Source organism: Falco cherrug, chromosome 10, assembly GCF_023634085.1.
Source record: "Falco cherrug isolate bFalChe1 chromosome 10, bFalChe1.pri, whole genome shotgun sequence".
NCBI lineage: Eukaryota > Metazoa > Chordata > Aves > Falconiformes > Falconidae > Falco > Falco cherrug.
Window position 1 is genome coordinate 33671796 of NC_073706.1, and position 15788 is coordinate 33687583.

A 15788-nucleotide genomic window follows, 5' to 3' on the forward strand; every position below is an offset into this window, starting at 1 on the left:
TGTAGCCTGAACTGATGTTCAGGACAGCAGCACTGGCAACCCAAGGAACTGATCTGAGCAAAAGTCAGAACAACTGTCATTCTCTCCTCCTCTCAAGCAATTGTGTTGATCAATACCAGAAAGTCTCAAGGTGACCAGCTCACACGCAGACACCTACATTTTTGGCAAATACATCTTGTTCCTTGTATTTGCCCGTTCCCCAGTAACTGTTCCTACTCGCACACTTCCCCTGGAGGACTAAATGCAAGATATTTATAAGCAGAGAAGTCCTCCAAGAAAGAAAGAATAGGCTACCACAGACGTACAGAAAGGCAAACCCAAGGGAGGATACCCAGCATACACCAGAAGGGTGCCTTCTGTTGTTATGCTTACTGGATTTTGTGTATATTTAAGAAATGGTACACATCTGTTCTGCACAGAGCACTGCTGCAAAGAACTGCCTCTCACAGTCAAGCAAAATAAACGATTCCTGCATCCCATCTCCTTCCAAACACAAACAAGGATTAGGTCTGCAGAAACACAACTTCACCATCACCACTGATGATTTTGAAAAAGCTCTCCTTTTGACCCGTACCAACAATAATTTCTCACCCAGTTGTTCTAATCAACTAATTATTTTCATTAAAAATAATAATTTCACAATTCCTGTAGTGCAGAAGCGATACACTACCAGAAATCCCCAGTTAACCCCTTTAGTTTTGCAGAACAGGAGAGTCAAAAAGCACACACATAATACGGCATGAAATGTATCGCCACAACCAGTATTTAAGCTACCATAAAGAAACCAATCTAAAGGCAAGGAACTGCATCCACTTCGAGATACCAGCTTGGCCCGCCTGATATTCCATGGAAAGTGCCATTCCACACTCCGATCTACCACATTATAAAATACTCAATTAAACATCATATTCCCTCTCTAAATTATACTAATGAACTCTAGATCTACAGTTAATCTTCCGCATTGATGAATTCTGCATAGATTACTTGCTGTCAGGATACACACAGGATTCCTGCTAATTTATTTAAAATCATTCCAAACAGCAATTTGCTATGAGAAGAACGCCTTTCACCTAAAGGCATCTGTAGTGAAGTCAGGATTAAATGGACACCGTCCCCTCTGGAAAAGTCCTCTGGTCCAAAAAGTCACTCCACTTTCCCTTTTACTGAAGACAACTATACCTTTCCACCAGTTAGTGGTGGATACAGGCAACTCCAGCATTTGACATGTCAGAAAACCTAAGGATTTCGTTTCTTTGGGTACACACATTTTCACAGTAAGAATAACTGTAATGAAAAGGGAGACAACAAAACCCAAGACAGACAAGTGACGCACAATACAACTGCTCATTACCCACGGACCGATGCCCAGCCAGTTCCCAAGCAGCGATCAGCCAGCCCTGGCCAATCCCCCCCCCCCCCCCAACTTTATCTATGGAGCATGATGTTCTACGGTACGGAATATCCCTTTGGCTAGTTCGAGTCAGCTAGGAGTCCTGGCTGTGTCCCCTGCCCGCTCCTTGTGCGCCTCCTCACTGGCAGAGCGTGAGAAACTGAAAAGTCCTTGACTCAGGGTAAGCACGACTTAGCAACAACTAAAACATCAGTGTGTTCGCAACATTATTCTCGTACTAAATCCAAAACACAGCGCTGTACCAGCTACTAGGAAAAAAAATTAACTCTATCCCAGCTGAAGCCAGGACACTCCTTTATGTATTAACCGTAAATGTACCCATCATTCTTCGCATTCATCTGGGAAGCCTTACGCAGGAACCACTGCAAAAACAACCCAACGAAGCTCCAGTCTGTAGCATGGCAGTTGCTGACATGGCAATCTGAAGTTGCTCTCTGTTGCTTGGTTTCAATTTTCACTTCTCACACACCTGAAGAAGGTGGTTTCTCAAGAGACTGTCCATCTCCCGGTGCAGGTTAAACCGCAAACTATATTTGCGATTTATCCTAAGCCCTTGCATTAACTCAGCAACCATTTGCAAAAGAGGCTGGACTCAGTGAAAATGTGAGCTGATGACAGATTTTTCTTATTGATAAGAAACCTACATGCACATCCTGTACAGAAGAGGAAGATAAAGTGATCCCTGCGAAAGCATTGTGAAAACAGCAGCTTTCAAGAGCACTAGAAGTGACACATCCAGCCTGTTCCCCTACTACTTCCTAACCTGGCCACCTTACAGCATTCAGAGCCCCGGTTTCACCTGGATTCTTTTGCTTGCTGGCACAGACATGATTATTCAACATCACCACTTTAAAAATACCCTGATTTTGTTTACCACAGCATAGCAAGTGGGAATTCCTGTTTTGACTCATGCAGATTTACACACCTTGCTGTCTAGATACATTAAATAGACATCACATATCAAATGAAAATTAACTTACCAGACAAGATAACTGAGAGAACAACAATATAAAAGGCTTGGAAAATTAATTACTTTTCAGAAGTGCAATGGAATAAGTTAAGCAATCATACGGGTTGAATATTTGGCTTGGCACCTAAGAACAGCTGTATTTTTCTTTTTGGCTCTAAGTCTGGGCTGTCATTTCTTGCCACGAAATATTTAAGCTCAAACATATGTTCAGCTACGGATCTCGAGAAAAATACCTTGGGAAAATGTAAACCGAAACAAAAGGCTATGTTTCTTTTTCAGAACTAAAACCTCAACATAAATCACCACTGTACCCATTTAAGCATTTAAGTCAAATTAATATTTACCCATGAGCAGGATCCAAAGCTATTGCCCTGGGCTGATCAAGGTCTTGCCAGAAGAGGACTTTTCTAGATGTTCCATTGAGATTAGCTACTTCTATCCTATTGGTTTCTGAATCCGTCCAGTAAAGTTTTTTCCCAATCCAATCACATGCCAGGCCATCCGGGGAAACCAGACCAGAAATGATGACATTCTGCACCACATTCCCAGTTTGGTTAATGTAAGTTTGCTTGATGGCTTCTTCACTCACATCTGTCCAGAAAACGATGCCTTGCGAATACTGGAAGTCAACCGCAGCAGCATCCTCTAAACCACTGACCACCACAGTGGACTCCAGCTTCGTGCCTCCAGCATCCACCAGTCGAACATCCCGCCGGTTGGCAAAAAGCAGAAAGGGAGATGCTACAGAAGGAAAAAATGAAAACATGTTAGTATTATTGGCATCTACAGATGTAAAAGCGCTGCACATGAACATAGCAGAGGAGGATCTCTTTACCCACATCAGCAGGGCAGGCAGCACAGCAGAAGGAACGTAGAAGTTTCACACGAGAGAAAAACGCACACTACCCAAAACCCTCTTCCTTCCACATGTCAGATGAAGGAGTAAAAGCCAGAGGGAAGAGCAGGCTCAATTCTGTATCTATGGCATATGGATAGCATCTTCAACAGTTAAAGAGTCCAAACTGAGGCCCTTCCTTCAACAGTACCTTCTGTCAATCTGGGTTTAGAACAAATTACACCTTCATGGCTTAAAACCTTGGCTCACCAGCTGAAGTAGTAACAACACACAGACAGCAAGTGCTGACACTTTTTAGTAGCGGGCTGGAAGCTAACAGTGCTAGAGACAACACCCTGAAATGCTCCTACCCAGAGCCCTCCCAGATAGCAAAAACCATGACAGAGGTTCTGAACTACTGTCTTCTCCCCTGCACCACCACCACGAGAGAGAAACTCAAGAAAGAGCTTGAAGGGGGATGATGATGTGTGTCGTGGAAGTTTGTGGGGACTACCATTAGCTGGAACAGGCAGCCAGAGCAAAAGCAGAAAGGTTCTTGCTGTTTGAAGCTCTAAGGGGGTGGTGGAAGCTGGTGTCCTAGTGCTGAATGACTGGGAATAGGCTTCCAAAGGGGAGCTAACTTATGATTGATGCAAAAGGGATGGAAAGCTCTAAAGACAAGTCAAAACGACGGCCGTAGAGATAGCCCAGCAGTACCTGCACGAGTTCTCGAGCGCTTGTGTGCAAGGTTCAGTTGGACAATGACATGACCTTGGTGGATGGTGCTGGCATTCAGACAGAAAGGAGATGGGAGACAGACTCACAGAAGGCAAGGAAATTAACCTCGTTGAGTTGGATCTGACAGTAAGACATACAGAAACAGCAGTAACACCGGCAGAGGTCTTAGCAAGGACAAGATGACTTTTCTGTCACACCACATCTCACCTGCCATTATACTCAGAGAGATAAATCTGTGCTTGCAATTGAGACTGTCTCTCCACGCTCTGAGAGGGAGAGAAAGGTGTGAAGGTCTGAGCCCTACAACTCGTCCTTCAGCTCCCCGCACAAAATATTACAAAACCCTAGCAGCGGGAGATTGTAAAAATCCTCCAAAGGACCCACCATGGCGGGAGGAGGCATGATCTGGTCAGAGACAAAGCCATGATTCGACCCAACTGCTTCTTCCAGAAAAGAATATTAAGTAGACATAGTGCAGAACCTTCCTTCCCAACCATACCAGCCAGCCTGATGGCCAAATTAACCACTTCATTTCTCTTCTGAAATTGCAGGCTTGCTTCTTCATCCAGCGGTAAGCAAGAAAAACAGTTATCGGCAGAGATGGCTGGGAAGGCAGCGGCCAAGTACAATGATGCCACCATACTGTCCACAGCTGTGAACGTCACTGGCAGCTAAGGAGAATGCCAGTATTTCAGGAAAAGCCACTAGATGCTGGAAGTGATGGAGGTCCCTCAGCTTTTCCCCTGATTGCCAAAGTCTGGTAGAGATCTTGTGTTATCAAACGAACAGCTATTACCATTTGCCCCTACTGTCTGTCACCTCGAGCCCCTGCATCCCCACCACTCCTCCCCCCAGCTCTAACTCTAGCGGCAGCTGCCAGAGTTCTACCCCAACCTTATGACCGACACCTAGCTTCATACACAGTCTCTCCTCTTGCTGCTGCTGCTTCCAATGCACGCTCAGCAGAGGTCTAAACACTTGCCACTCAACTCAAAGAACAACACACAGAACAGAGCAGCATGTTACTTCATCTTCTATTGCCTCAAGCCGGTGATATATACACCTTCAGTTCTGAATTCATCTTACTGTATACAAAATATGAGAGCTAGCTCTCGATAGTGTCTTTCCAACTCAATTCCTCCTGCACTTTTAAAAGACAACAGTTGACACAAGGTCCAAGTTGCAGCCCTGCCACACGCTGGTGTCTTGTTCACGAACTCTGGCTCCAGCTACACGCTCGCTGCAGTGTGTGCCACTGCACGGGACAAAGCGAAGCACTCCTCTGGCAACGGCTTACGTGTTGTAAGGACCTCAGCTACAATCTACAACTCTGCTTCAGCTGAGCTTAAAAACACACATACAAACTCAGTGTTTTTATCATTATTCTGCATAGCCCGCCCGCCCCAAGTCAGGAAAGAGATGGCTTGATTTTTCTTTTTGGAGGAAGTCTACGCTGATGAAAGTAATAAAGACAATTTAAATCAGCTGGTGGATCTCAGACAGCAAAGGCACAGACAATTGTTATCATGAATGTTTCACTGAAAATGTAGTATCTTTGTTTTCTGCAATATTTAATTCAAGGAAGTTTATACAGCTTGAAGAGAATTATTTATTAATAAATGATGTCTCAGTATCACTCCTATCTCATTTCCTAACTTGCCAAGTCCTCCTCTCTGTCATCTTTAAAAACACTTGAAATGGAATCACAAAAGCCTGACAGGTTAGTTATTGAAAACAGAAGAAAAAATGTCTAGAATGCAAAGTGCTTGTTTTCTTCTCTGCAACTCATTGGTTCCCCATAACCATGTCTATTTTAAGTGGCACTGTACCAAACCATCTGAGCACTTGGAAAGTTTGATGTTAGCGGGCTCTGATTAAGTCACAAGTTCATTGGGGCAGAGAGCTGCTCAAGTTAGACACACTGCCTCACAAAACCAGCCCCAGGTCCAGGCAAAGATCAAAGCTCTAAAATGTCGACTTACAAATTTTTAAAAAAATATTGTCCCAAAAATGTGTTTTGAGCGATATGAATAGATGGATTTTCATCTAGACATTTCCATGCTAAGGCCATTATTAATACTACTACAAAGAAAAAAGGAACCTGAAATATCAAGTCCGATCAACAGCAGAGTGGCTCAACAGCTTCTTAACTAAAGATCAGACATGAACAATGTCTAATCCAATCAGTATCAATATTATCCCAGCTCCCCATCCCTTTCAAGAGATTTCTTCCCCACTGATGCACACAGTAGGGCAACAGCATACAGATAACACATTAACCACTCTGTTCTCTGTCACTTCTGTGCTTCAGAGTTGTCCTGATTGAAGTGCAGCCGCATTGTGTTGGCTACGAACACCCAGCGGGGAAATCACACTGCCCTACTTGCAATTATGTTAAAATGATACTGCGTTTATACACTGATGTAAACTGATTGATTACTGAAAATGGCCAGAGTTTATCCCTCTTGAGAACAAACGAGTATTCCATTTTCTTTGGATAAAATAAAGAGGTAAGGCAGAACTCTGACTCTGAAAACCACATTCACTTCTCTGCTCCTCCACACCAGCCTATTTCATTCAGTCCAAATTTTATAAAAAATGGTTGCACAGCCCTTTTAGAGCATTACTGGTATGAGAAACAAAAACCCAACAAAAAAACCCCAGTGATCAAAACAAGTAACTGGTTCTCAACACTGATTCTTGACTGGAATGCTGCTGAAGAAACACACTGTCTCCCAACTTAACTCAAAAGTCAGAAGTGCAGCTAAATGCTTTGTTTCCATGGCCTTGCATTTATCACATCAGATCAGAATGTGATGGCTCTCCAGCAGGCAAAGCTAGCTCTGGTATCACTGCAGCTTTGACTAAACACAACCTCCAAGATGTCCCAAGAAAAGGTCACAGAACTTTTCAAATTTCCCACTTTCCCAGTTAGTAAGCAGCAACCAAGAAAGCAGATGTCTTTCCAGAAGGACAGACGCATGGCATGTAGTTTCACAGAATTACTAAACTCAACAGTTTAGCCATTCAAAAGACACAGTCACGCTCTGTGATTATAACCAAGGGGTTTTTAAAGCTGTTAGAACGAGAAACAAAGAAAGCTCAAAAAGCAACAAAACAAATGGCACTGATCAAAACCTGATTTGCTGTGCCAGCAACAAACCATCCTAGAGATTCAAGATCATCCCACTGATGCACAGTGCAAGTTGATTTATTTTGACTCCCACGTGTATGTAGAATCAAGGGTTCATTTCCAAGAACATGCAGACTAATCTCCTTTCCAATCATGCCGTCTTCTCAGTCCTGAACTGGGCTTGAAGGTCCAGAGAACATTCTTATCCTTAGTGCATTTAATTCTTTGCTGCACAGCGCCTGACAAGGCAAACTGGGAGGCCAGTGACCAGCGGTTTCTGAGGAGAGGGCTGGGGGGAGACCCGAAAAAACTAGTGACAACTTTGATTACCGTTGACTTTCAAATGAGCTTATCTGTTACACCACAAGAGGCAATATCCCTTGCTTGAGAAGTTATTCCATGGTTAGAAAGTAAGGAGACTCTCAAAGGAACACTTAGCATTATGCTCTGTTTCGATCAGCAATGCCCCGGACAACTGTGAATTGCTTGAAAAGGGAAACACCAGCTTCTATTTTTAAAAGAGAAAAGAATAAACAGCAACAGGATGAATGTGGAGGACAAACTGTTTATATCCAGTCTATTACCACCCAATTGAAAGGACGACATTTCAACGTAGTTACAAAAAAAAAAAAAAAAAAAAAAAAGCGCCATATTCTTCTTCAGTAAAATTAGAACAGTTCATATTTTTCCATAATAGGCAATATTTAAAACCTCTGTACATAGCTGGAGTTCACAGTTCTCTGACAAAGCAAAAAAAGAACCTGAAATCTCACAAATTATCAAATGAACTCTAAACAGGTAACAGCCTGAACTGTAGAGAGTTACAGAATTGCTGCAAGAAGTCTACGATCTCATTTGGATCATGCAGTACTTGACCAACAATACTTCATTCTAGAAAGATGTATTATTTCTGTTGAAAAATCCACCAGTTTTCCAGTGGCTTTTTGCTAACTGGAAAACACACTGCCTACAGGAGGCTTATTGCACAACAGTGTGTGAACAGAACTTCTCATCAGCGTATGAACTGGAGAAAAGCAAACACTCCTGATCAAGCTGGTTAGGAATCAAGCATGGGCTCAGCTTCCAGCTTTGCTCTTGATCTCCTGAAGGCTCTTGGGCAAATCTTCTCTTCCTTGTCTGCATTTAATTACTGAATTTTCATTGCTATACTTACATCAGGAAAGCTGTCTTGTGCTGGAGGATTTGTACACTTTATATATAGTCATCAGCTAAATGAATGATAAACAGGATCAGTTTTAGCACATCTACCAGTTCCCTTACCACCATCTCTGTCACATTCATAAGCTATACAAAAAAGCATTTTTTTTTAAATGCACTGAAGCTTAGGTTCCTCTGCACTTCACCACACATAAAAAGGCAGTAATAATCCTTCTTTTTCTCTGCCTTCCATCCACCTCTGTTGAAAACATGAGCTCTATAAAGTGTGGCACATCTACTGCCATCTGCCCAGCTGTAATCACCTTCCAACAGAACAGGCCAGTGTGTTGTTTCTGAATCCAGCCATTAACTTTCATTTCTTGTTTTAATTGTACCAATCCCATCTACAGCACTTCAATTTTATGAAGTGTTTCATGGACACCCATTAGCCCCAGCAAAGTGACATGGGACAAACAACTAAAAATTGCACTATACGATCTTTGTTATTAGTTTCAGTAACAGTTCTGAAAACCACTTTGACAAGGCTCAATTCATTTAGATATTAAGACTAAGATGATCGTGAAATATAGTCAACGGAGCATTTGTCATCAGTTGCTGGTTAGCTGCAAAGCTGCAACAGTTCTAAGACAAGCTGAGCAAGTGGGTTTTAAAAAGTTATATTTATACTACTGCTTCATACTTGTTGACATGCCTACATTTTGTATCCTTCCCCTTAAGGCCGAAATAAAAAGACACAAGAATACTGGGGCACGTGCATGATTCCTTCTCTTGGAAGCACCAGAAGTGCAGAACACACACAAATCCTATGTATAGCACAGGAGAAAAGCCTTACTGAACAATTCTTAAACCAGTTAACTAGGCTAAAGGTCATGGAAAGGTTTAACTGTGCTTTTAAGAAAAGCGACCAAGGATTTTGGGAGCCTAGTATGCCATATAAAATGAAGATCTCATTTTAATAAGCATACAAGCTAAAATAGCCATCCAAAATTACAGTATGTGCAACAACTTACATTTTAAATATTATTTCAATCCTTAACAGGACAAATGCATTGGGGACTTCTGTGGTTAGGCCATCTGTACTGCTGGACTGAGAGAACAGCATATAATTCTTGCTGCAGTCAATGTCCCAAACCGCAAAAACATTCATTACCAAGGAACAAAAACAACTCCCCCAGTCCCTGCTGCAGGCGCACAAGATGGTAAAAAACAAACATGTCAAAACTTCTGCACCCAAAGATGTACAGTCTTACGGAAACTCTAAGACAGGACAGGGAGTAAGCACCAGCCTCCCACACTTCAATTAGCTGCTATGCAGAAACAAGACCATCTAGGTAGGGTCCTAGCAGCCATAAATTCACCAGAGAAGCCCGTTCTACAGCACAACGTGATCCCTCTCATCCAGCTCTAACCCTTTTGGAGCATAAGACGACTTAGACCTTTGATGTGTAGCATAAGGCTCCTTCCAAACATTTAGGGAAGGCAGTTATTCCACATGCTGTCACCCTTTGGGCGTCATCCCCATTTTTCATGGCTTAGCTCAAGGGGAGGGAGACAGCAGCTGGTGGCAGCAGGGAGCTCACGTGCCAGAACACACAGGCACTACCGGAGCCATAAAAACACAAGAAAGAAGGTAAAAAGGAGAGAGATTCAGGCACGGACGAGAAAGGAAGGTAATCAAGAGTTTAGCCAAACCTATCTCCTAAAGTCAAGCACAACTGAAAAAAAAGAAAAAAACAGCCTGACACCTTGCTAGGCAAGAAGGGAATGTAGCATGTACAAATCCCACAGACACTTAAGTTTATTTTACTCTGTCAATGCAACTGTTACATATTTAGCAGGGAAAAAAAATGCTTCTTTCTTAAATACTCTAAGCTTGGCATTCTGGACCCTGGTCCTTTTTACTGGCAGCTGCTGCTGCAGAGAATCTGAAATCACCAACTTCAAAGACAGATAAATGTTGATCTTCCTGTACTAACTGCACATACTCAACCCGAGTTTAAACTTGCCAGGTACAGTCCTCCAAAGAATAGAGTGCTATTGCTTTCATCCTGAAAACATGTTATTGTAGATAAGGTGAATTCCCAGTGTTAATTACTGAATTGTAGAATATTCCTGCTGCAACACAGAGGTAGGTGGTAGCAGTTTGTAGAGCACAGGACTGAAAAAATCAGGCTCCTTGGTTTCACTCCCACATATAGCCCCTTAGTGACCTTGAGCAGGTGCTTCAGCCCAATGATTTGTAAAAATCATTCCACTCACTACAAACATACCCTTCCTTCTGCTGTTAATTATCTCAAAGGGCTGCCGTGAAGCCTAGTCAAGCTTGAGCAAGGCACTTGGAAGATCTTTCAGCAGAAGGCTCCACGATGCACTCAACTTTTCCTGACACAGCTAAGGCTTCTCTCTGTGAATCTGGGAGTGAGCGTGGGTCAGTGAGCTGTGAAGGAACGGCTACTCAGGGATGGTTGGTTTATTCTGCTACCTTAAAAGGAAAATATACTGCTTCCCCAAATTCCATCCCATTCCTCTAACCTTCCAGCTAGACAGTAACCTCCCTCTCCAAACCATGAAAGAAAGCATTCTGGTTACCAAGCGAGAAGGATTCATTTCCATTTTATCAAATCCATTTTATCACATCATATCATACCAATTTTCTCATATTTTAGGTAGAATCAAGGTCTGAAATTCAACAGAAGACAGAAATGTTATTTTACACCACTAAGAATATCCCACATTTATACACATTGTGTGCAACAGATGTCAGTCAATTTTTGTAAATTTTACTCCTTACCAGACTATATATTAAATTGCTTACACAGTCACACCAGGCATAAACCAGTGCAAAGCAATGCAATCCACACTAGCATCCAATATTATGAAATATATTTGGTGCCAGTTTTCTTTATATGAGCTAAGTATTATCTTGAGCATCACAGCTGAATAACAGAAGACGGCCAGGATCTCAGTGATTTATTTGCCATCAGGCTACAGTGAAAGGAAGGCTGTTTACCCATCAATGTACCTACAAGAACTGACATGGCTTTAACCACAAATACTGGGGGTAGGGAGTGGGGTTAATGTAAATACATGATATAAGTTTAAATGACATCTGGTTTACCAGCGGCAAGCTGGAAAGGCTCCATAGAAAAGTATATTAAAAAAAAAATCTTAAATGGGCTTAGAAAATATCTAGGAGAGGAGCTGGGAAGGCAGTGAGATACAGAAGAGTAAAACAACAGTCCAACCTGTAAACGCTGTTAAGAGAGGCTGAAGAGCATAGATTCCCAGCCAGAAATTAGATCAGGTCAGGCTTTGTGGTTTCCTCGATACAGAAGAGAATACAGAGATGATGCAGAGAGAAATGTGCTCTGAAGGTAGTGGAGCACGCTACGGAAGCTGCAGAATTGCTTGTAACAGGTGATTTTTAATAGCAGCTGGATAGCTATTCCCCAAGTATGGCTTTTGTACAATTAGCTCCTGCCTCGGCAAGAGTTTCACCTGCATGTCTTGAAATCGAAGACAAAAAAACCCAAACAGCTCAGTGGCCTGAACTCCTCCCATACCGTTTCACTGAAAATCTTGATTACAAGGGTGTGGGGTTGCTTGTGTTTATGTTTGGTTTTACACAAAACAGTTTTACAAACTCTGCCAGTAACACAATACATCACTGTTTCTGTTGCCCTCCTGAAGCAGATGAATTTAGTAGCTTTATCAAATACTAACATTAAAATATTGCTAGATAAACTTCTAGCTACCTTTTATTTTTTTAAATAAACAAGCAGTAAGCTTTTTGAGGATCTTGTGATATTTTCTAGATTGTGTAGGGCTCCCCTCCAATAATGACAGGGTTTCAGGAAGACAGGAGATTTACTTCAGACTGTTGGTTTTGTTTGGCAGCCTACGGTTTTTAAATCGTAATGTTAGCAGTAACAACAAAATATAGCACTGATTATATACCATTTCATCTTCATTGGACTGCATTTGTTCATTTCCCTTGGTCATGAGATGCCAAAGCGTCTCTTTAAAGAGCATGCTCTGAAGAAGTCCAGCAAAGGTGCTTTATGCAAATTATGACATTTAGGATTTGTTCAGATTGTCTGGGATGGCAATAAAACCTCTTAAAACTCTCCAACAGCCCACTGTGAACTCACTCATTATTGTTTTGTCCTGCTTCTAGCTACATTACCTACTTCAAGCAAAAATCTTCACATACCAGAAAAGCCAAGTTAATGGACTCAGTGTGCATAATTTAGTGTACCTCCATCTCTGCAGAAGCTGGAAGCAAGCTACGTGTGTTCAAGATCCCTTTTCTACGGACACATTATTTTAAAGGAGGGTTCGTCAAACTTTTCTGTCTTTTCCCACAGACCACCCATTAAGCACACCACATGAACTCCCCTCCTGGTGCACCAGGCTACGGCTCTCTCAGACTGTCCTTAATACCCCTGTAGCAAATACTGGAATTGGTTCCATGGAACAGCATATTTCATCTTCTTTTAACACAGTTTAGCAGCTGGAAAGGAGGACAGCCAAGTCCATGCAAGCAGCCAACACTACACGGACCACCAAGCAGCACACAGAAAGTATTTAGAGAGCCGCTGAAAAACTAAACAAAACCCAGAATATTAGCCATGATTTGGGGACACGTACTTAAAGTTGCTGAGATACTCATTAGATAAGATTTGCAAGCACTTTAACCATTTTATTTAGAAAAGAACACAGATTCACTAGAGCATAAAGTAATTTTCATCTGGTCTGTTTTGTTAGAGGAAATTTCTAAACATTATTGCAAAACTAGCTCTTGGCAATCCCTCCCTGTGCAATGCGCAACTGGTGCTCAGCCAAACAGTTGTGAGGACTGCAGCCTCATGCGATCCTGACTCGCTGATGCTAAACAGATAGTATCTCTGCAGTCTGAACCCCCACCTCTTCCTGACCTCAAGTTCCCACCCCAGCATTTTACAGAGGTTAAAATATACACGGGATTTTCCCCAAAGCAGGAGTATACAGTTCACAACGCTTTGCTTATTCTTCTGAGGATTCTGCTGCAACTTGCTACTCAAGAACCACAACGCACACGACAGCTTAAACACAAGTCTACCGTCCGTTGGGGATTAGGGCATTTTGGCTCCAGAGAGACACCAACAACAAGCTTTGAAAAGGAGCACTTTGAAAACTGCTGTTGAGCTGCGCATCCTCCAGTCTTAAATTGACTTCTGAGTTCGGTGCCAGGTGGAGATCAGAACCTGCACTGAGCTTCCATCAGACTTCAGTGATGATAGCCAAAGCCCCCAAGGTCCACTGAAAATCCCAGTCCAAGTCTAGACAGTAACCCCACAAGGCAGGTGAAAACCTTCCTACTCTTTAAGAACAACTGGGCAGAGCAATAGGAGGAACTGGACAGCAGTGGGTGACCCACCAACCAGCACCACAGCCAGCCTTCAGATCTCATCTATGTTAAATTAAGAACGGTGTGACACAAAGAAAGCTGTCACAAGCCTCATGCAATGTGCAAACTCTTCCAGATCCATCACAGACCACCCTCCCCAGCTATACAAAGCTATGGTCCTCACCCTGCTGTCCGTAAGACTGAAAGATGTTGTAAGCACTTAACAATTTGCAACCCTGTATCCAAAAAACTAATTGGACAGGCAATCTTTAATGACAAATTACTTGCGCTAGGGGAAAAGGAGTATTGTTTTATAGTCTCTCTCACGAAAAAGCCGGCAGCAACCCCACCTCAGTTCAGAAGTCTCTGAGGACCACATCCTGAGGCAAGTCACCACAAAGACATCATACAAATACAGCTGCTTATGGCAGGCACATTAAGGTCAAAGGCAGGTCCGTCCACGGCCCTTTTCTGAGAATGCACTGGCATCACCACTGCAGCACTACTCACAGCGTCTGCTAAATAAATACTCCGACTTGTGTTACCCATAGCTGTTCAGATACTACACAAAAATACTTTACTTCTCTCCTCAGCCTGTTGCACATCTTGGCTGGTTAACTGAAACACAAATGTGTTTATTGCCTGCTCAGACAGCATGTTTGCATTGACCTACTCCGAGGTGGATGAATGAATGGCTTCAACTCGATGCGAGTAGTGGCGTCCGTGCGCACCGTGCCAGCAACATCCACCCCGTCACCCTCTCTTTGCAAGGAGGTGGATTATGCATGAATTCCTTACCAGACTGTGTACCTACGTTGGACCCAGACAGCAGAGTTAGAAATGGATGTTTGTGGGGTGGCAGTACCAGGAAGGAGCTTGGCAGAACGAGGATTTGATTTCCATTCTACCAAACCACCCTGTTCAAATATCACTCCTCTTTGCACTGATTCAGTAATCCCAAACACTTTCATTGTCTTGTCAGTGAGAAGGTTTCTATTCTGATTAAAGATTCTTTAAAGTACAAACTTTTGCTTTGTCTAATACTAGTTGCAATTCTGTCACAGCATTTACCGTATTCAAACCACACTGGAGCTATCTGTCAGCTGACTTGTGATGGTTTTCTTTGTGAGAATTAACATGGCACTCCACTTGTACCCACAAAAATTGGAAACAGCCTGTCCATTGAGATTTCTGGTATTTTCTGCTTTTAGAATAAGCAGAAGTGGCATTGAAGTGATCTCTTACATGGTATTGCCGTTGGGCTTTGCCAAAATGGGTAAGGGCAAAGGCAGTGCTTAAAAATAGGGATGGGGGATGTGGCAGGAAAAACACATACTTGGATGTTTCACATTCTGTGATGCAGAGTACATGGCAATAATTTTACTGCTGTTATTTTAGATGAAGTAGGCATGGATTTCCCCCCACCTCCTTGCTCTGCTCAGTGGAGTTTTGAAACTGCAAAGGAAACTGAAGATTTGTCCTACTTCTGCATAAACTGGTTTAGAAGAATGCAGACAAAATGGTGACTTCCCTGAACATCTAAACGTGGCTTTTGTGATTAACAGTTCAGGTCAATCCATGAATGGAAAAAAAAACCCAACCCTGCAGTGTCCCCTTTTTAGATTTTGGATGCCAATGGGAGCAAGGTTCTTTTCTGGGTTTGGTTTTGTTGGGGTTTTTTTTTCAGTTTATTTTACTCCTCCTTGGTTTGGCAGACAGCTGTCTGGCCAATAATAGTAGATCATGCAGCGATGATGGTTCCAAACTTTTAACAAATAAAACAGTGGCGCTACATAATCTGGAAAATTTGGCTTGCAAATTTTCTCCAGGACTTGAACAAATATAGGCTTGACAAAGGTATGCTTGTTTCTGATCTGAATTGTTTCCAATTTCTGGTTCCATTTCCAGATGTTACGTTAACTCCAAAACACACAAATCTTGGGAAAGCTGGAAAAAGACATTTCACTTCTATCTCCAAACGTACGATATGTACCCTTGAAAATGTAATATATTTCTAAAATACAGAAAACTACTCAGAAATAGCATGTACTAGATTCAGCTGCTGGCAGACATTGTTCACTGGAACAAAAGTGCAGTCAAGTCAGATGTGGAAGGCTCAAACATAGGTGCCAC

The 15788-nt window shown here is 42.4% G+C and overlaps 1 protein-coding gene across 1 annotated transcript in view; it reads right to left on the reverse strand.

Annotated features, from left to right (window-relative positions):
• LRP5 (LDL receptor related protein 5) overlaps window positions 1-15788 on the reverse strand; it is a 160978-nt gene that overhangs the window by 123648 nt on the left and 21542 nt on the right. The window contains exon 2 of the mRNA XM_055722285.1: window positions 2726-3122. Coding sequence (XP_055578260.1) covers window positions 2726-3122 — 397 coding nt within the window. The remainder of the gene's footprint in view (window positions 1-2725; window positions 3123-15788) is intronic.